The sequence below is a fragment of the Alnus glutinosa genome, chromosome 7, assembly GCF_958979055.1.
Source record: "Alnus glutinosa chromosome 7, dhAlnGlut1.1, whole genome shotgun sequence".
In the NCBI taxonomy this organism is placed as follows: Eukaryota; Viridiplantae; Streptophyta; class Magnoliopsida; order Fagales; family Betulaceae; genus Alnus; species Alnus glutinosa.
Genome location: NC_084892.1, coordinates 9,762,055 through 9,782,354, shown reverse-complemented (window position 1 = coordinate 9,782,354; position 20,300 = coordinate 9,762,055). Strand labels below are relative to the sequence as shown.

At 35.5% G+C, this 20,300-nt stretch overlaps 3 protein-coding genes across 3 annotated transcripts; all 3 read left to right on the top strand.

Moving 5' to 3' along the window:
• Positions 1-2,939: 2,939 nt before the first annotated feature.
• Positions 2,940-4,321, top strand: LOC133872851 (E3 ubiquitin-protein ligase PUB23-like). The gene has a single exon (XM_062310471.1). It carries the CDS (start codon positions 3,010-3,012, stop codon positions 4,207-4,209), a length of 1,200 nt encoding a protein of 399 aa, XP_062166455.1. The 5' UTR covers positions 2,940-3,009; the 3' UTR covers positions 4,210-4,321.
• A 3,917-nt stretch (positions 4,322-8,238) lies between these two features.
• Positions 8,239-9,604, top strand: LOC133874143 (E3 ubiquitin-protein ligase PUB23-like). The gene has a single exon (XM_062311986.1). It carries the CDS (start codon positions 8,317-8,319, stop codon positions 9,532-9,534), a length of 1,218 nt encoding a protein of 405 aa, XP_062167970.1. The 5' UTR covers positions 8,239-8,316; the 3' UTR covers positions 9,535-9,604.
• A 4,808-nt stretch (positions 9,605-14,412) lies between these two features.
• Positions 14,413-15,766, top strand: LOC133873920 (E3 ubiquitin-protein ligase PUB23-like). Its single transcript, XM_062311724.1, has one exon. The coding sequence runs from the start codon at positions 14,475-14,477 to the stop codon at positions 15,672-15,674; it is 1,200 nt and encodes a 399-aa protein (XP_062167708.1). The 5' UTR covers positions 14,413-14,474; the 3' UTR covers positions 15,675-15,766.
• Positions 15,767-20,300: the final 4,534 nt, after the last annotated feature.

Below are 20,300 nucleotides of genomic sequence, written 5' to 3'. Positions count from 1 at the left end.
TCAAAGCGGGCTATATATAAAGATAAGATTGAAATGTTGGATATAATAGCTCGTTCCAAGTATAGTTCTAACAGAGGTCCAATGAAGATCAGTCAGTGCTTGTTGTTCCAAGTGTCGTCCCAAGTTAGTTCGAACTGAATAATTAAAAGCGTGGCAGATCCTATCGTTACATTTCTGTTCAAACTAAGGACTTACATAACCTCGTGTTTAAAGTCTCGGCCTAGGTTAGTTCGAAAGTGCCGTCAGAGAAATCCTTGCTTCCACACAGAAACCCTACTGCAACTCGAATTGAGCCATAACCAGTTCAAACAACAGTAGAAAATATGTAGTAAATTAATCAAGATTTGATATTTCCCTTGAAGCTCAAGTTTTGCAAATCTATTTAAAAACTTCTTATGCACATCCAATAATAATAAAAAAAAGGTTTTAGAGCATTTTGCATTGTACTAAGAGAGGTTTCTTTGGTTCTAGAGCACTCATGTTTCTCCTCTCTCAGAGTTTGTTTTCTTGAACCACAAAAACCGTTTTTCTTTACAGAAAGCATTCAGCCTATCACAATCCCAATAAATGATATTAAGTAGAAGAATCGTTTAGAGGTTATGAGAGAGCTATTGAGGTAGACAAGTGGGTCACTTGTACGTCTAGTACAAGAGTGTGTCAACTACAAAGGTTTTATAAGTGTAAACAACTTGTAATCTCTTTATTCTTTAATAATTGATTGATTTCATGGGTTTGAGTGTCTCGGGGTGGTTTTATTTTTGAAAAGTTTTTCAAACGGTTTTCACTTCATCACCAAATATTTGTATTGACTGATTTATTACTTTCATAATATTTTGTGATTATTTGTGTGGCGGCTAATTTTTCATGAAGCTATGGCTTGCATAGAGTTGACTAAAGGAACGAGAAGAACTTTGTTTTAAGGACGAAATCTTGCAACTCGCGGTTGAATCCTTGGGAAACTTGATCCTCTAGAGGACAATCTAAAGGTTGGGGCGGCGAAATCCGGCAGATGAAAAAAAAAAAAAAAAAAATGGAGCTCGAGGAAGATGATGGCGGTGGCCTTCGGTGGTGCCTTTCGGTAGAATCTAGCGGTAGTGTTGGGCTAAGAAGGTGGTGGTTTTTTAGGGCCAGTTGGAATCTTGAAAGGAAAAACCGGAATTTATTATTTTATTTTTTTTATAAGATTTGGTGTTCTCATATTTATTGTATTTGGTCTTCTTAGATGACGTATCAATTCCTTATTGGAAGCTATAAAACATCACTTTTACATTCCATTCATATAATAGGGGCTCTCTTATGTTAATTAGATGACAAGTTTTTCATTTCTTTCGGCCAACTGCCATGGGGGAGATGATACGTTGAACATATAGAAGAATATATTTGAATCTCTTTATTTTATTCTTAATTTTTACCCAAAATTGACAATGGCATTAGAAAGATTAGCCATATTATTAATTGAAAAATACTTTAAATATAAAAAAATCAATTCATAATATTACATTCAAAAAATAAGAGGAATGAATTTTAATTTATATATATATATATATATATATATATATTAATAAAAATTAACATAAATATTTTTCAATTAAATATATTTAAAATATATATAAAAAAAAAAATGTCTCACTTATATTTATTTTCTTATGTGTCAAAATCTATGGAGCGCACTTGTCCTTTTACGTGGAATACTTCATACGGTAAGAACTTGCAATGGGGTTGACAAATACAGCGTTGAACCATTTGCCACTCTACCCTAATCATATTAAAATCAGGCGGACAAGTTCAATTTGTGCAACGGAATTCCCCATTTGAAAAACCCAATAAAAAGTGCAGCTTGGCTCAGTAAAAGCAAGGAGTGAGATCGTTTCCACCTATTTTTAAAACACTAAAAGATTCCAACTAAAGCATGTACAAAATTTGTCGTTTCTTATGCAAGTTAGAGAGTACTTTTAAATAATCATATGATAAAGTGAAGTTCAAATTCTACTTAAATTTTCATATAGTTGTTTTTATACAAATTAAGATCGGTTTTTCAAAATAAAAATTGATAACATTCTACTTAAAATTGACAATGTCACAAGAAAGATTACTCATACTAGCTAGTAATTGAAAAAGAATTTAAATATAAAAACTTAATTAGTAATTTTGCATTTTAAATAATAGAATAACTCCTTTTAAATAAATATATATATATTAGTTAAACATATATAGTAAAAATATTAAAAATAAAGTCTCACTTAATTTTTTTTTTTTTTTTTTTTTTTTTAGATCTCAAATCTATGAGTGTACCCGTCCTTTTGAGTGGAATACTTCGTACCAAAAAAAAAAAAAATTAGTGAAATACTTCATACGGCTACAACTTGCAATGGGTTAACAAATACAACGTTGAATTAATCATTGCCACTTAACCCTAATCATATTTAAATCAAGCGGACAAATTCAATTTATGCAACTGATCAGTCCCCCATTTGAAAAGACCAAGAAAAGTTGCAGTTTGGCTAATTAAGTAAAACCAAGGAACTAGTGAAAATCAACTATTAAATATGTATGATTCACGCGTCAGTTTTATGTTTGTGAATCTAAAAGATTTAATAATTAATTTTTAAAATAAAAAGATAAGAGAAGGATCCAATTGTACTAAATAACATGTTTCATATTTAATTTAAAATCAAATCAAATGTGTAAAGTTAAAAAAACAAAAAAAAAAAAAATTGGAGAAATTGAAATTCAAAGGGCGTGGCACCGGATAATGCACATGGTCAATTCACCTTGTGGTGTGCGCTTTCCTTGCTAGTCATAGCACCACCGATTGATGACTTTCAATAGCTTGGAAAAGTCATCTCTATCTCTCTCTCTCTCTCAACGCTCGTATTTTCCGTGTTTTGACTTTCTCGCTCCACGCCCCACGCGTATATAAAACCCACCCCTCTCCTCCTCCCAACATCTTCAAACCAATTCACACAGCTTCTTAACCATTCTTCATCAACCACTCCTTTCTGAAAATCAATGGACGAGATCGATGTTCCTCAATTCTTTCTCTGCCCCATTTCTCTTGAACTCATGAAAGACCCCGTTACACTCTCTACAGGAATAACCTACGACCGCGAAAGCATCGAAAAGTGGTTGTTTTCTGGAAAGAACAACACCTGCCCACTCACAAAACAAGCACTTGCAGCTGATTGTGATCTAACGCCAAACCACACTCTCAGGCGATTGATCCAATCATGGTGCACCATGAATGCTTCCAACGGGATCGAAAGGATTCCGACACCGAAGCCTCCGATCAGCAAAATCCAGATTGCCAAGCTACTCAACGACGCCAAATCCCCACAGTTGAAGAAAAAGTGTCTCCAAAAGCTCCGCTCAATTGCTTCGGAGAGCGCAGCCAATAAACGTTGCATGGAAGCTGCAGGTGCCGTTGAGTTCTTAGCGTCCATTGTGAGTTCAACAGTAGAAGAAGCTTCAAGCGGCGAAGCCTTAAGCATCCTCTACACTCTCCAAGTTTCTGAAGCCACTCTAAAGACTCTTATTGGGAAAAACGGCGAATTTATCAAATCCTTGATACGAGTCATGCAACGTGGCAACTATGAGTCTCGCGCTTATGCCGTTTTGTTGTTGAAATCCATGTTGAAATTGGTTGAACCGACGCAGCTGATCAGATTGGAAACCGAACTGTTCATCGAATTAGTCCAGGTGTTGCACGATCAGATCTCCCAGCAGGCCTCAAACGCCGTATTAAAATTATTAATCCAGCTTTGTCCGTGGGGAAGAAACAGAGTCAAAGCAGTCAACGCAGGCGCAGTGCCTGTTTTGATAGGACTTCTTCTCGATTCTTCGGAGCGAAAGGCTTGTGAAATGATATTGATGGCGTTGGACATTCTATGCGGATGCGCCGAGGGGCGGGCGCAGCTGTTGGAGCATGGGGCGGGGCTGGCCATTGTGTCCAAGAAAATTCTCAGGGTTTCCTCGGTGGCGACCGACATGGCGGTGAGAATTCTGTTGTCGGTTTCGAAGTTCTCGGCATCTCCGGCTGTTGTTCAGGAAATGTTGCAGTTGGGTGTGGTGGCAAAGCTGTGTTTGATCCTTCAAGTGGACTGTGGGAACAGGGCTAAAGAAAAGGCAAGAGAGATACTTAAACTGCACGCTAGGGAATGGAAGAGTTCTCCTTGTATACCAAAAAGCTCTCTCTCTTCCTATCCATCTTGAGAGAATTGTGACTTAATTTCCCTTTTTCTGTGTACAGAATTGATTTAGTTCCACAAAACATTGAGGAAATATAAAATCTTTGCAAATCACAAGCTATGCTATTTTCCATTAATTGCTTGGAATTATTTTTATTTTTCGTGCTTTCCAGATTAATTTTCGTTATTGTCTCTATATATATAGTCTGGTATTCGTCGAACCAGCTTATCACCCATCTGTGGCGCTAGGAAAATTTTCTTGTAAACTTAATTTGTAATGGATAAGGTAGAATAGTTAATTAAGAATAGTTAATCCCGTTTAATAATCCCCTCCCCTCTCCCTTTCTTTATTTTCACCTCTCCCAAAAAAACATCAACTCAAAACATTCTTAACACTTTTTACTTTTTATATATATCAATAATTTTATATTATTATTTAAATAAAAAACCTCACTACAATATAAATTTTTTTCATCTTTCTATATAAATTCTTTCTACTTTATATCGTATCAATCATTTTCTACTTTCACTTGAAAGGGGAGGGGAAGGGAGGGGAGGGGAGGGGAGGAAGGACTAAACCGGGCCAAATGGCTCTTATCTTTATTTTCCATCCCAATTTTGTCTCTCCGCTGGCGCCATGTACGTACGTATTCGTAGGCTGTATTGCTGAAACCACCAATCAGTTTTTTGTTGGTTCTGGACTTTCCAAATTAAGAAGGAAAAGTGCTCAGCAGCTTTTGGACTTTCTCAAAACCCGCAGTTACCGGCTCCTGTGTCCTGTTTTACACCAAGCAAGCACTGGGAACGTCTAGAATCTCTTGTTTACAAAGCATGAATGAAAGGTTACATTTATTAAAGCGCGCGCGCGCGCACATATATATATATATATATATATATATATATATGAACTACCATATTAATTTGTAAGAAAATATAATAAAATCTCTGGTACTTTTAACAATACTCTATTTTTCTTTATTACTATTTTAGATAATTGAATGAAGACTTGTCGTTTTTTATTTTAATCCTTCTGCATGTGGTCCATGTGGATATAGATGGCACTACTATATATTCCTTACTGTCCGACTGGACTACGTGCCACGTGGGCTTACCACGTGAGAGTATTTTGGATGGCCGACATCAATTATTATGAGATAAGTCATGACGTCATGCTCTTTTTGACTTCCTTTTATCTTTTTAAAAATTGGTTTGGCTATATTTTCTTCTCTCTTCTTGATTGTTTTCCAGATTCAATCAAATAAATGGGGCTTTCTAATTCTTCTTGATCACGTCTTTAATTGTTGTTCTAATCTCTTTGTGTGAGCAAGAACTTTCAAAGCAACCATATACTGTTCTTGATGAATCTTAATTAACTACTTTGTAATTAAGTTTTATTTTATTATTTTATCTTGGATATATATATATATATATACACACAAACAAATAGAAAATATTCCCTGTTATGTCAACTCAACTCAAAAAAGTTTTTCCAAGAAACACGTGTAAATAATTTATCAGAACGCAACAGTAAAAAACAACTCTACCTCCCCTTCGTATTGTTCAAACTGCTCTTGATTCGAAGTAGAAAATTTCGAAACAAAAACTTTAAGAGAGGATTCTTTTAATCTAGCTATGTCAACTTTTGCCCATATTAAATTATGGAATACAAAGCTTTTTATTTATTGGATACATTAGGGTTGACTCTCAATCAAAGTTTTACTTTAATTGTTCCTCCCGTCAAAAAATTAGAACTTAATTCCAATTAAAATTTTATTAGTAGTCTTTAATTATTAGAATAAATTTTATTAACAGCTTGCTAGTGTGTTGATGTTTTGTTTGGTCTATAAAACTCTTATTCATCCTGTTGGGAAAATATCTCTCGTGTGTGCAAAAATACACTTTTGCCCCCATAACTGTGACACGTCAGACTGCTTACTCATCATTTGGGCCAAATGATACGGCAGATAAAAATCCGAGTTACCCCCCCAGAAATGATTCGAACTCACACACGTGCGAGCTCGAGTCTCGTTGACAAACAAGGCCTCCCTGTTGGTTTGAAGGATCGATCCCGACTCCTCTAGGGACCAAGGGGTTTTTGCAACAATGGATCACAGATGTTTGAGTATTGGGAAAATGGTGTATTATCTTGATAACACTCAGGAACCCCGGAACACACTTGGGTAAGGGCATGTAGTGAACTAATACGTTCCACGGTCAAAGTAATAAAGGAGCATTAATTTGGCGATATTCCCTCAATTAATGAGTATCTAAGTATTTTAATGAACTGTGTGCTTGGACAGGGCATATTCGGTCAGTCAATTTGACAGGTTGTTGTCGTCAAAGACTAAGAGCTCCCTATACATCATACCGGAAATGTCCATGACGTCTAATCGCCGTCTGTGAAGTAATTCACGCGTGCGAGCCATTAATGAAGGGAATCTTTGAGTCGAACTGTGAGGAAAGAAGAACGAATGAGGTATATAAGAAAAAGATTCTCATGTAAGAGAGGTAATTAATTTCCTTCTGAACTTCATTTATTATCCTCAAGAAATTATCTGAACTGACTTAACCATCGGAAGGAGGTTTCACAGGCCAACCCTCGGCAAGCTTTTATTGTTTTGCAGGTTATCGGATTTATTCTTCTGAGGATTCACTTGGAGCTCGACATGTCATCATTCAGAAACTGTCCCTAACACATCCAAAAAAAAAAAAAAAAACCTTTAATTTGTGGTTAATTAAATCATATTAATTTAATTTGAGAGGTGTATCCAGTTTTCACTGGAGTGACATTGTGTTATTGATGGGTTTGGTTCAATATAGAGTTTATCCATCTAAAAAATAAAAAATTAAATCATACTAAATTATATGTGGCATATGGTCCAGATTTTAAATATTAGAGAATATATTACATCCTCCCACTTTGCCTACATTATACATGAATGTCTTTATGATACGTATCACACACCTCAATTGACCATGACTTTATTTATCCAACTATATACTCATAGAATACCACTAGCTTACGAATCATGGTGATAATCCTTAAATCGTTTTAATATTTTTTGCTTTCTATCTCTATGAATATTTATGGCTTATGTCTATGATATATGAGGCTCCACCTAGCTAGATCAACTATATATTCTATCTTTTCTCTTGCACCCATGGCTCTTTACATGTTCCTGACGATCTAATTTCAACTCAATGCATCAAAATCTAGTTTCAATTGATTGAAGTCTACCAGAATTATTTTATTTTATATCTTGATTATCTAAAATCCAAAATAAACTTCCCAAAACCTTTTCTTAGTCTGAATAAAACCCTTTAACTATTAGAATCGAAGCCTATAAAATAGTTTACATCCAATTAAAATATCGCAATGATATCGAAGTTCTTAAAATATAAGAAGAAGAATTTTTAAACTAAAACAAATAACATAAATACTTTTTTAATTAAATTATATAAAATATAAAAAATGCATCACTTATATTTATTTTCTTAGGTGTCAAAATATCTATGAAGCGCAGTCGTCTTTTTACGTGGAATACTTCATACCGTTACAACTTGCAATGGGGTTGACGAATCCAACACTAATTGAATCAATATTGCCGCTTACCCCAATCATATTTTAAATCATGCGGACAACTTCAATTTATGCAACTGAATTCCCCATTTGAAAACCCCAAGAGAAAAAAAATAAAGTTTGGCCAAGTAAAAAAAGCAAGGAGTGAGATAGTTTCCTCATATTAACTAAAATAAATAAATTAATAATTTATAGCCTTGGCAAGTGGACCCTCTTATTTTTTAAAAGATAAATTTTTTTTTTTTTTTTTAAAAAAAAAAAAAAAAAATCTTATCTTTTTCTGTCATTTTATTTTGAAAATTCACCTTGTGCTTTGCGCTTTGCTAGTCATAGCACCACCCAATACTGATGACTTTCAATAGCTTGGAAAAGTCATCTCTATCTCTCTCTCTCTCAACGTTCGTATAATATTCAGTGTTGTGATCGACTTTCTCATTTTGGAAACCTCACTCCTTCACGCCTATATAAACTACCCCTCTCCTACCAACATCTTCAAACCAATTCACACAGCTTCCTAACCATTCTTCATCATCCGCTCCTTTCTGAAAATCAATGGACGAGATCGATGTCCCTCGATTCTTTCTCTGCCCCATTTCTCTTGAACTCATGAAAGACCCCGTTACACTCCCTACAGGAATAACCTACGACCGCGAAAGCATCGAAAAGTGGTTGTTTTCTGGAAAGAACAACACCTGCCCACTCACAAAACAAGCACTTGCAGCTGATTGTGATCTAACGCCAAACCACACTCTCAGGCGATTGATCCAATCATGGTGCACCATGAATGCTTCCAACGGGATCGAAAGGATTCCGACACCGAAGCCTCCGATCAGCAAAATCCAGATTGACAAGCTACTCAACGACGCCAAATCCCCACAGTTGAAGACAAAGTGTCTCCAAAAGCTCCGCTCAATCGCTTCGGAGAGCGCAGCCAATAAACGTTGCATGGAAGCTGCAGGTGCCGTTGAGTTCTTAGCGTCCATTATGAGTTCAACCGGAGAAGAAGCTTCAAGCGGCGAAGCCTTAAGCATCCTCTACACTCTCCAAGTTTCTGAAGCCGTTCTAAAGACTCTTATTGGGAAAAACGGCGAATTTATCAAATCCTTGATACGAGTCATGCAACCTGGCAACGACGAGCCTCGCGCTTATGCCGTTTTGTTGTTGAAATCCATGTTGGAATTGGCTGAACCGATGCAGCTGATCAGCTTGGAAACCGAACTGTTCATCAAATTAGTCCAGGTGTTGCACGATCAAATCTCCCAGCAGACCTCAAACGCCGTATTAAAATTACTAATCCAGCTTTGTCCGTGGGGAAGAAACAGAGTCAAAGCAGTCAACGCAGGCGCAGTGACAGTTTTGATAGGACTTCTTCTCGATTCTTCGGAGCGAGAGGCTTGTGAAATGATGTTGATGGCGTTGGACATTCTATGCGGATGTGCCGAGGGGCGGGGGGAGCTGTTGGAGCATGGGGCGGGGCTGGCCATTGTGTCCAAGAAAATTCTCAGGGTTTCCTCGGTGGCGACCAACATGGCGGTGAGAATTCTGTTGTCGATTTCGAAATTCTCGGCATCTCCAGCTGTTGTTCAGGAAATGTCGCAGTTGGGTGTGGTGGCAAAGCTGTGTTTGATGCTTCAAGTAGACTGTGGGAACAAGGCTAAAGAAAAGGCAAGAGAGATACTTAAACTGCACGCTAGGGCATGGAAGAGTTCTCCTTGTATACCAAAAAGCTCTCTCTCTCTCCCTATCCATCTTGAGAGAATTGTGACTTAATTTCCCTTTTTCTGTGTACAGAATTGATTTAGTTCCACAAAACATTGAGGAAATATAAAATCTTTGCAAATCACAAGCTATGCTATTTTCCATTAATCGCTTGGAATTATTTTTATTTTTCGTGTTTTCCAGATTAATTTTCGTCATTGTCTCTATCTATAGTCTGGTATTCGTCGAACCAGCTTATCACCCATCTATGGCGCTAGGAAAATTTTCTTGTAAATTTGTAATGGATGAGGTAGACTAGCTAGCTAAGACGACCAACCGCTTTTTGTTTAATTATTTCATCAATTATGAGCTACCACGTTAATTTATAAAAAGAAAATATATATATAATAAAAGTTGTAGTATCATTACCGTAGTCATTATTAGGGGTGATCATGGGGCGGGGGGCGGGTTTCCCCCCTTTTTGGCCTCGCCCCGCACCCCTGCGAGTTCCTTAAATGGAACCCGTAAATCGCATAAAACTTACATAATCAGTGTAGTGCGGTTGTGGGTGGGGTAGGGCTGTGCGAGGCGGGTCCATCCGACAAAGGCCGATCTAGCGATTGGAACGGTGAAGATCCCGGCAGACACCTTCAAACGAAACATAAACGAAGAAAAAATCTAAGAACTTGTCTCCATATATAAACAAAGAAACACATTCAAACTTACGAAAAATAAACATATAGATTCAATGTACCAAAACAATTCTCAAAAACAAAATATTAATAAGAAATGAATGAGGAAAAAAGAGGAAGAAGCAAACCGTGATATTGGCATGATGGCATCGACGAAGCAGGGTCTCCAAGAAAAAGAGGCAGGTGGGGTCATCGTCAACTGGGAGGACACACATTCCAATGGGAAATTAATCTCTGGGGTCGTCTATTACAGGCTCAACAGTCATTCTGTGAAGATCGACGCAAGGGGAGAGGGAGGCTGTGATTCTGTGAAGAAGAAGAGCTACCGCTCTAGGAAGAATCTGGAAGAAAAAAAAAATATATATATATATATATATAGGGGGGGTGGCGCTATAGGGTTAACAAGTTAGGGTTTTTTTTTTTTTTAATTTACACGGGACGGAGCAGGGATCCAGGGAAAAAAAAATGATTAACTTAAACCCGCACCCCGCCCCACTTCGCACAGGTTAATTAAAATCCAACCCGTATCCATTAAAAATCAAAAAAATTAAAAACCGTGTTTTTAAGGATAGGACGAACAAGAGATGCGGGTTGAGGCGGGTCCGAGAGTTTTTACTTACCCCTAGTGGTTATCCTATTTATCTTGAACACTCTAATGAAAGTTGTAAATCTCTAATTAGATATTATATTTTGTAAAGAAATTAAGGTCAGTATTTTTTTTAAAAAAAAATAATTAAGGTCGGTATTAATTTGGGCAAAAAGCGTGAGTGGTGACGTTATACTTTCTATAATTTCTCTTATCTTTATTTTCCATCTCAATTTTGTCTCTCCACTAGTGGCGCCTGTACGTAGGCTGTATTGCTGAAACCACCAATCAGTTCGGTGGTTCTGGACTTTCCCTATTAAGAATGAAAAAGTACTCAACAGCCTTTAATTTGGACTTTCTCAAAAACCGCTGTTACCGGCTCCTGGCTCCTGTACGTGTCCTCTTTTACACAGAAGGCATGCACTGGAACGTCTAGAATCTACGGTTATGAAGTCCAAACTCCAAAGTTAGTAGGAAGACACTGCCTTCTCCAAATACACTTTTTAAAAAAAATATATTTGGTACTACAAATTTTATAAACTGAGGTGACGTGGCACTACCACTGTCACGTAAGCAACGACAGAATTAATTAATTAATTTTTTTATTTTATTTTATTTTATTTTATCTAAAAGAAGAATAAAGCTTATATATATATAACTTAACAAAAATTTAAAAATTAAAAGAAAATTTAAAAATCAAGGAAGGCCGTGGTCAAAGAACCATTAATTGGGTCATAAACCGTCATTAGGTTGATCGATTATCTCTGACGGTTCATTCTAGACTCTAGAGTGATGCGATTGACGTGAAGTGGGGGATTAATTTTATGGTCAATGGGGCAAGTGTGTTACGTGAATTACCATATTAATTTATAAGAGGATGTAATGAAATATCTAGTTAGTACCTCTAACAATACTCTATATTTTTATTTTTAAGAAAATTAAACGAAGACGTGTTGTTTTTTATTTTAATCCTTTTGCATGTGGTCCATGTGGAAATGGATGGCACTACGATTCCTTACTGTCCGACTGGACTACGAGCCACGTGGGCTTACCACGTAAGATTATTTTGGATGGCCGACATCAATTATTATGAGATAAGTCATGATGCCATGCTCTTTTGTCTTATGGGCGCTCCAACATCTTTTCCTTTTTAAATTCCTTTTATCTTTTTAAAAATTGCTTTGGCTATTATCTTCTTTCTTCTTGGCTGTTTTCCAGATTCGATCAAATAAATGGGGCTTAATTCCCAATTCTTCTTGTTCACGTCTTTAATTGTTGTTCTTATCTCTTTGTGTGAGCAAGAACTTTCAACGCAAACATATACTGTTCTTGATGACTCTTAGGCTTTATTTAGATTTGCGTTTTAAAAAGTACGATTTAAAAAAGTGATTTTTAAAAAAACGCAGTTAAGCGTTTGGTAAAATCAGAGTTTGGCCTTTAAAATCGCAGGTTAGCCTTTTAAAATACTGCATTTTTAAAAAAAATATACAATTGTCTGCGATTTGAATAAGCACTTTTCTGAGTTTTCAAATCATAATTTTTTAAAAACGTAGTTTTCAAACGGTTTATTTTCTGTAATTTGATTTAAAATCGTACTTTTTCTCTACGAAATCGCAAATTCAAACGCCACCTTAATTAACTACGTACTTTCTAAGTTTTTTATTATTATTATTTTATCTTGAATATATACAAACAAGTAGAAAATAATCCCTGTCATGTCAACTCAACTTTTCGTGAAACACGTGTAAATAAGTTATCAGAACACAACAGTAAAAAAAAGATACCTCCCCCCTCGCATTTGTTCAAACTGCTCTTGATTCTTTTAATCTCTGTCAACTTTTGCCTATGGTGTTGGAATATAAGCTTTTTATTTATAGGATACAAGTTTTACTTTAATTATTCCTCCCATAAAAAAACTAGAACTTAATTTCAATTAAAATTTTATTAATATTGTCTTTAATTATTAGAATAAACTACAAAACACCTTTAATTTGTGGTTAATTAATTAAATCATACTAAATTACATGTGGCATATGGTCCAATTTTAAATATTAGAGAATATATTACATAAAAATAAAAAATAAAAAAAAAAATAACAAAAACAAAAGAGAATATATTACATCCTCTGTATCATACATGATTGTCTTTATGATACGTACCACGCACCTCAATTGACCATGACTTTATTTATCCAACTATATACTTATATAAGGAATTCCACATATGAGCCATGGATGGTGGTAATACTATTACACCAAATACAATACTCCTTAAATCGTTTTAATAATTTTTGTTTTCCATCTCTACGAATCTTTATGGCTTATGTTTATGACATATAAGGCTCCACCTAAATTATTCATTTCATAGTTTTGAGACATGAACTATTTTATTTTTTTCTCTCGCACTATTGGCTCTATATCTATTCCTGACGATCTAATTGTAACTCAATTTCTATTAAAATCTAGTTTGAATTGATCGAAGTCTACCAGAATTATTTTATTTTATATCTTGATTATCTAAAATCTAAAATAAACTTCGGGAAACTTTTTCTCAGTCCGAATAAAATCCTTTAACTATTAGAATCAAAGCCTATAAAATAGTATACATCCTATCAAAATATCATAATGATATCAATGTTCTTAAAATATAAGAAAATTAATTTTTAAAATAAAACAAAGAATATAAAAATTAACATAAATATTTTTTAATTAAATTATATAAAATATAAAAAATGCCTCACTTATATTTATTTTCTTGGGTGGATTTTTTTCTTAATTAGGTGTCAAAATCCATGAAGCACACTCATCTTCTTACGTGGAATACTTCATACCGTTACAACTTGCAATGGGATTAATTGAATGATTATTGTCGCTTGAGATTTGCCACTCTATGTGACGCCGAACAGAACTAAGATTGTTCTGATAACGTATGATAGCAGCAAAAACTATGAATTAAAGATAGAAAAGAAAATTCAGGAAAAGAGAAAATAACAAATATGGAAGAAACAACCTATAATTACCCCAAATAAGCAAATAAAGAACTAACTCTAAAAGAATTAAAATTTAATTGATACTTCAAAGCTTGATTCCAAAATATATAATATAGACATGCTTTTATATAAGCATAGTTTAAGTACTATCCAAGCAGAATACTTAGAGAAAAAGAAAAATATAAAAATAAATAAATAATCATAACCTTTGAGACAAAACAAAATATTTATACAAAAAAAAGAAAATCTATTATTCGAAAAATAACTTCCAATATTTTAAATCTTGCGGACAAATTCAATTTCATGCAACTGAATTCCCCATTTGAAAATCTCAAGAAAAAATGAAGTTTGGCCAAGTAAAAGCAAGGAGTGAGATCGTTTCCTCATATTAACTAAAATAAATAAATTAATAATTCGTAGCCTTGGCAAGTGGACCCTCTTATTTTTTTTAAAAGATAAATGTTTTTTTGAAAATTCACCTTAATTGTGCATTGCGCTTTGCTAGTCATAGCACCACCTATGGATGACTTTCAATAGCTTGGAAAAGTCATCTCTATCTCTCTCTCTCTCTCTCTCTCTCTCAACGAACATATTACGTGTTTTGACTTTCTCATTTTGGAAACCTCACTCCACGCGTATATAAACCACCCCTCTCCTCCCAACATCTTCAAACCAATTCACACAGTTCTCCTTTCAACTACTGCTTCCTAACCATTCCTCACCAACCGATCCTTTCTAAAACTCAATGGATGAGATCGATGTTCCTCGCTTCTTTCTCTGCCCCATTTCTCTTGAACTCATGAAAGACCCCGTTACACTCCCTACAGGAATAACCTATGACCGCGAAAGCATCGAAAAGTGGTTGTTTTCTGGAAAGAACAACACCTGCCCACTCACAAAACAAGCACTTCCAGCTGATTGTGATCTAACGCCAAACCACACTCTTAGGCGATTGATCCAATCATGGTGCACCATGAATGCTTCCAACGGCATCGAAAGGATTCCGACACCGAAGCCTCCGATCAGTAAAATCCAGATTACCAAGCTCCTCAACGACGCCAAATCTCCAGAGTTGAAGATAAAGTGTCTCCCAAAGCTCCGCTCAATCGCTTCAGAGAGCGCAGCCAATAAACGTTGCATGGAAGCAGCAGGTGCTGTTGAGTTCTTAGCGTCCATTGTGAGTACTACAGAAGATGAAGCTTCAAGCGGCGAAGCCTTAAGCATCCTCTACACTCTCCAAGTTTCTGAAGCCGTTCTAAAGACTCTTATTGGGAAAAACGGCGAATTTATCAAATCCTTGACACGAGTCATGCAACGTGGCAACTTTGATCCTCGCGCTTATGCCGTTTTGTTGTTGAAATCCATGATGGAAATGGCTGAACCGATGCAGCTGATCAGCTTGGAAACCGAACTGTTCATCGAATTAGTCCAGGTGTTGCACGATCAGATCTCCCAGCAGGCCTCAAACGCCGTATTAATATTACTAATCCAGCTTTGTCCGTGGGGAAGAAACAGAATCAAAGCAGTCAACGCAGGCGCAGTGGCTGTTTTGATAGGACTTCTTCTGGATTCTTCAGAGCGAAAGGCTTGTGAAATGATGTTGATGGTGTTGGACATTCTATGCGGATGCGCCGAGGGGCGGGCGGAGCTGTTGGAGCATGGGGCGGGGCTGGCCATTGTGTCCAAGAAAATTCTCAGGGTTTCCTCGGTAGCGACCGACAAGGCGGTGAGAATTCTGTTGTCGGTTTCGAAGTTCTCAGCATCTCCGGCTGTTGTTCAGGAAATGTTGCAGTTGGGTGTGGTGGCAAAGCTGTGTTTGATGCTTCAAGTAGACTGTGCGAACAATGCTAAAGAAAAGGCAAGAGAGATACTTAAACTGCACGCTAGGGCATGGAAGAGTTCTCCTTGTATACCAAAAAGCTTTCTCTCTTCCTATCCATCTTGAGAGAATTGTGACCTAATTTCCCTTTTTCTGTGTACATAATTGATTTAGTTCCAGAAAACATTGATGAAATATAAGATCATTGCAAATCACAATCTGTACGTGTTGTTTTTCACTAATCTCAATTCTCTCTCCAATACTGGCTCCTGTAGGCTGTATTAATTGCTAAAAGCACCATGAAGGTTTTAAAATCGAAAAATGTTAAAATTACAGAAGTGTAATAAAAGTGCATAACTCCAAGGTATAACTCCAAGGTATATTAGGAGAAACTCATACATGTAGGCTCCACTTCAATGTCTTAAAATTGCACACAAACTCATATGTATAGACTCCACTTAATATATCTTAAAATTGTGCACTTTGTAACTTGTAGTACACTTATTGTTTAAAACCAACCATTTTGGTGGCTGGTTCGGGAGCCGTCCAAATCCAGCACTCCAATTAAGAAGAAAAAGTACTCAACAGCGCCTTTAGACTTTCTCAAAATCCGCTTTAATTTGCTTTACCTTTTCTAAAGCACAAGATAAAATAGTCCTGCATCCGTCTATTATATATATATATATATATATATTAGCTCCTCTTACAGTTTCCGGCTCCTGTCCTGTTTTACACCAAGCACTAGTCTAGAACGTCTAGAATCTACGTTTATGAAGTTTTGTATGCCTCTATTAAATAATATTTTTAACCTCTACAACTTTTTGAAGTGCAGAGTTACGTAGAAAATACTACCTATGACTTGTCTATATATATATATATATATATATATATATATATACATATTTGAAAAATACTTTGGATACCACAAATTTTACTAATTAAGTAACCATTTACAAAGTGACGTGATCATTTACATAGTACTGTCACGCTAACCACTAAAAAATTAAAGCCTTGCATTTCTTAATCGTCAGCTATATTACCTTTTCATCATCTCCTATATATATATCACCCGCCCATAATATATATTGCATGTGTATGAGAATTTTTTACCCTCCCACTGCGTACTTACTAGGGATGGATTACTCTACATTAGACTAATTGGGAACCTACCTCAAATGTACTTGATCGATCATACAATCTTTTCTAAGTTCAAAGTAGAAGTTTCTATTGCGTATTAATAAGTATAGCTGATGTATTCAATGTGCTAGCTCCTTGCCACGATATTTAATAGAATATTAGTTAAATGGGCCTCACTTATTAAAAGATGTTTGAACGAACAAGTAAATAGAAGTTTTAAAATATTAATTAAATAATTAAACTTATTTTTTTCTTTTCACTTAAACTTTTAAGGCACTTTATTACACACAATGATTATTTCATTAGGTTAACGAGAAGTAGCTAGCTCGACCACTACCCCCACAAAGACGTCCCACTGCTGGTCATTAGGTCGATCAGCTACCCCCAACTATTCATTTTGAGGGCGATGTGATTGATTAAACCATATGACTGCCACGTCAATTTTATGACTAACAAAGTAATTAAATGCCATGCGGCTCAGCTATACTCCCGCCTACCTCATAGAAGAATAGTAGAAATAGAGAATTTCACTACCACACACCTCTGCAGGCCGTGGCGGAGAACCACCCCTACAAAGAGGGTTATGGGGTGGCTCCACCCCCCATTTTAGGAAATTGCAATATTAATTAGATCATTATCATAGCGTATATATTGTTCCATCTTTTCTGCTTCTTTTAATTTAGTCAAGTTTGATGTTTGCATGCATGCTTGAATACGGAGTTGTTGTTTTGTGTATTAGCAATGGGCGTGAAGTGAAGTGTAGCGTTCCTCTTGCGCGCACGTCATGGCGGCAGAGACATTTGGGTTAAACAAAATGTTGAAGAATTTTATTAATTAGTAGTTGGAACTGATCACAAAATTCTCACATCACCACCGCCTTTACATAGTTTGTCGTCTCCTGAACCCCAGGCGAAGAATTAAATTAATTTTTCCCCTGGTTGATCGTCTCCGATCCGGCCGTCAGATTGTGTGACCCCATGTCATGTTGCACGGCATGCGAAGGGGCTACTGATCGTGTCAATTGTGGTTGGTTATCCAACTCTCACGCCGCCCACCACGTTGCCAAGCAGCGTGCCAGATGAGTGATCTCTTAAATAATATTAAATATTATTCTAATATATTATATAGTAGACACAACTTTAAATATTGGTATAATATTTTACCATTTGACTGGGTGCAGGGTGCTATTTTTATATATAATTTGAATTAAGTGTGATTCATTCTCCTTGAAAGATTAGATTTGATCAAACTTAATTAATTTTAGACCCTTTACCCGATAGGCTAGGATTCGTAATTCGATGGTGATGGGAGTTATTTTCTTGGATCATGTGATTTTTTTGGGATCCATTCAATAAGGGATATATATATATATATATTAAGAAAGTTTCAAATTATTTGTCGAAATTTAAAAGATTTTTAACAAGCGATTATGATAGATTATTTATGAGATTTATCTGACTAAATAAATGATTAAACAGCCTAATTTAAAAAATCTGTAAGTATGTGTTAATTTTGGCACCTAAAATTATTCAAGGGTGATTAATTAATATGGTCTCGACGGCCACCATGAACATGTGGTTCATATAATGTGTAAATTAGATTCCTTGAATTTTCCAACCAAGAAACGGAATTTTATGTTAATTTTGCGGCCTCAATTTTTTCAAGGCCGACTTATAGTAATTAACGTGGTCTTGACCGCCGGCCACCAAGAACATGTGGTTCATAAAATCTGAAAAAAAATTCCACATAGCATTTATTAATCACTTTTCATTTTGTAGGTTTTGAATATATTATTTTAATTAAGGTCAAAAGATACTAGAATATTCTCACTGAATTGGAGAGGGGGTTGTCGTTCCAAGTTTTTGACCAGCAATGGTAGAAACTTCGTCCCACGACCAAAAATTGCAAAAATTAGTTTATAATTCTACCTTCAATATTTATAAATAACATCTTCTAGCTACGATATGCCACGTATTTGTAACAAAATTGCGGTCATGGATGGATGGATGCATGTCTATATTTATATATTAATATATAAAAATGATATACATATATTTCCCACACGGCCACACATTTTCTACACAGTTTCACACGTTCAATTAAGTTTTAAATTCACCATTAAATTTATAGGACCCAAAGTGAGCCTCATAAATTTAATGGTGTATTTAAAAATGAAATATACTTATAAAAACTGTACATAAGATGTATTTATATCATTCAATTCTTCTCTAAGCAGACAGGATTGTAGTCTTTTATATATATCCTCGATCTACTTTTCAATTACGTACTACTACATACTTTTCTTCACTAAGATTCTAATTAATTCTTGTTTCCCGGCCCATTGGTTTGAAGCCGTGCTTTTATACTCACAACGTCGGTTTCAATTTTATCGCCGTCTTTTCCATTTCGTTTAATTACCATGTGATTGTCGTTCCAGTAGTGCTGTTGAACTTACATGACAATATCCTTAATTAATTACTTTCTTGTCCCGCAAAGCTGAGGGAGGTATCATTGGTTTATTTGGTTTGAGACCTGAGTTGGTCCATCTAGTTGTAGGCATGTATATAAATTTATTTATAAAAAAAAAAAAAGAAAAAAAAAAAAAAAAAAAAAAAAAGAAAAAAAAAGTGTCCTCCGAAAACATTTAAAATAATCTCTTTCTTTTTTTTTTTTATGTTGTAATATATTCAACCTGATTGAACCAACAAATAAGTATTCATGAAATTATTAGTGTAGTGCTAATTATAATAGCTTCCTTATTTTATAAACAAATTTGTTTTTATATATATATATAGATAAACTACGCTCACATAAATATAACCATCTGAAATACTCAGTGTGATAAACGTTACCAAAAGATTAATGATTTTAGACACAATGCACGTTATCTCAATAACTCGAAAATATACTTTAACCCTGCTGTCCAACACGCTCGTCTACCGGCTTCTGTGAATCCTGAGCTTCCCACCGTGCACTGCCAGCCTCGCTAAGATCTGCCATGCACGCGTCGGAGAGTGGTCTTCATGTACCTCTAGGTCTCCTGCTGGTGCTACTATTTTTTGTATTTTCTCTTGTATTTTGCTACTGTATTTGTTTTTATGGGTTACTATCTCTTTGCATGGTTTTATGTGTTTTGATCCAGTGGTGAAAACTTTTGTAGTCTGTGTTTGTTCTTCCTCAACATCCTTTCTGGTTTTCAACAATACCTCTCCCGCAACAACCACTTCACAGTGGTTTTTGCCTTTACCGGTCAGGGCTCTTCATGACCGAGTCCTTTTGCCATTTTTTAAGGTCCGGCTCGTTTATGATTCCTTTGAAATTATATATAGATGAAACTATTGCCTACTATTTGTTCATGTTTGGCTGTTTCTGTACTGCCTTCTCCATTTAGGCTCTTTTATTGCGGTGTCCACCTCTTTATGGTTGTTCCATGACATATAACTCATTTCTCATATAATAATAATAATAATAAAGTAATGAACGTTAATTGCTAGCACAAAATTGAGCCAATTATTCCTAAAGGATTAAACTTCTCAATAAAAACAGTGTTTCAAAGTATTATATTAGATCTCACATATATAAATTTCCGTAAAAGAGGATAACAATAATGATACT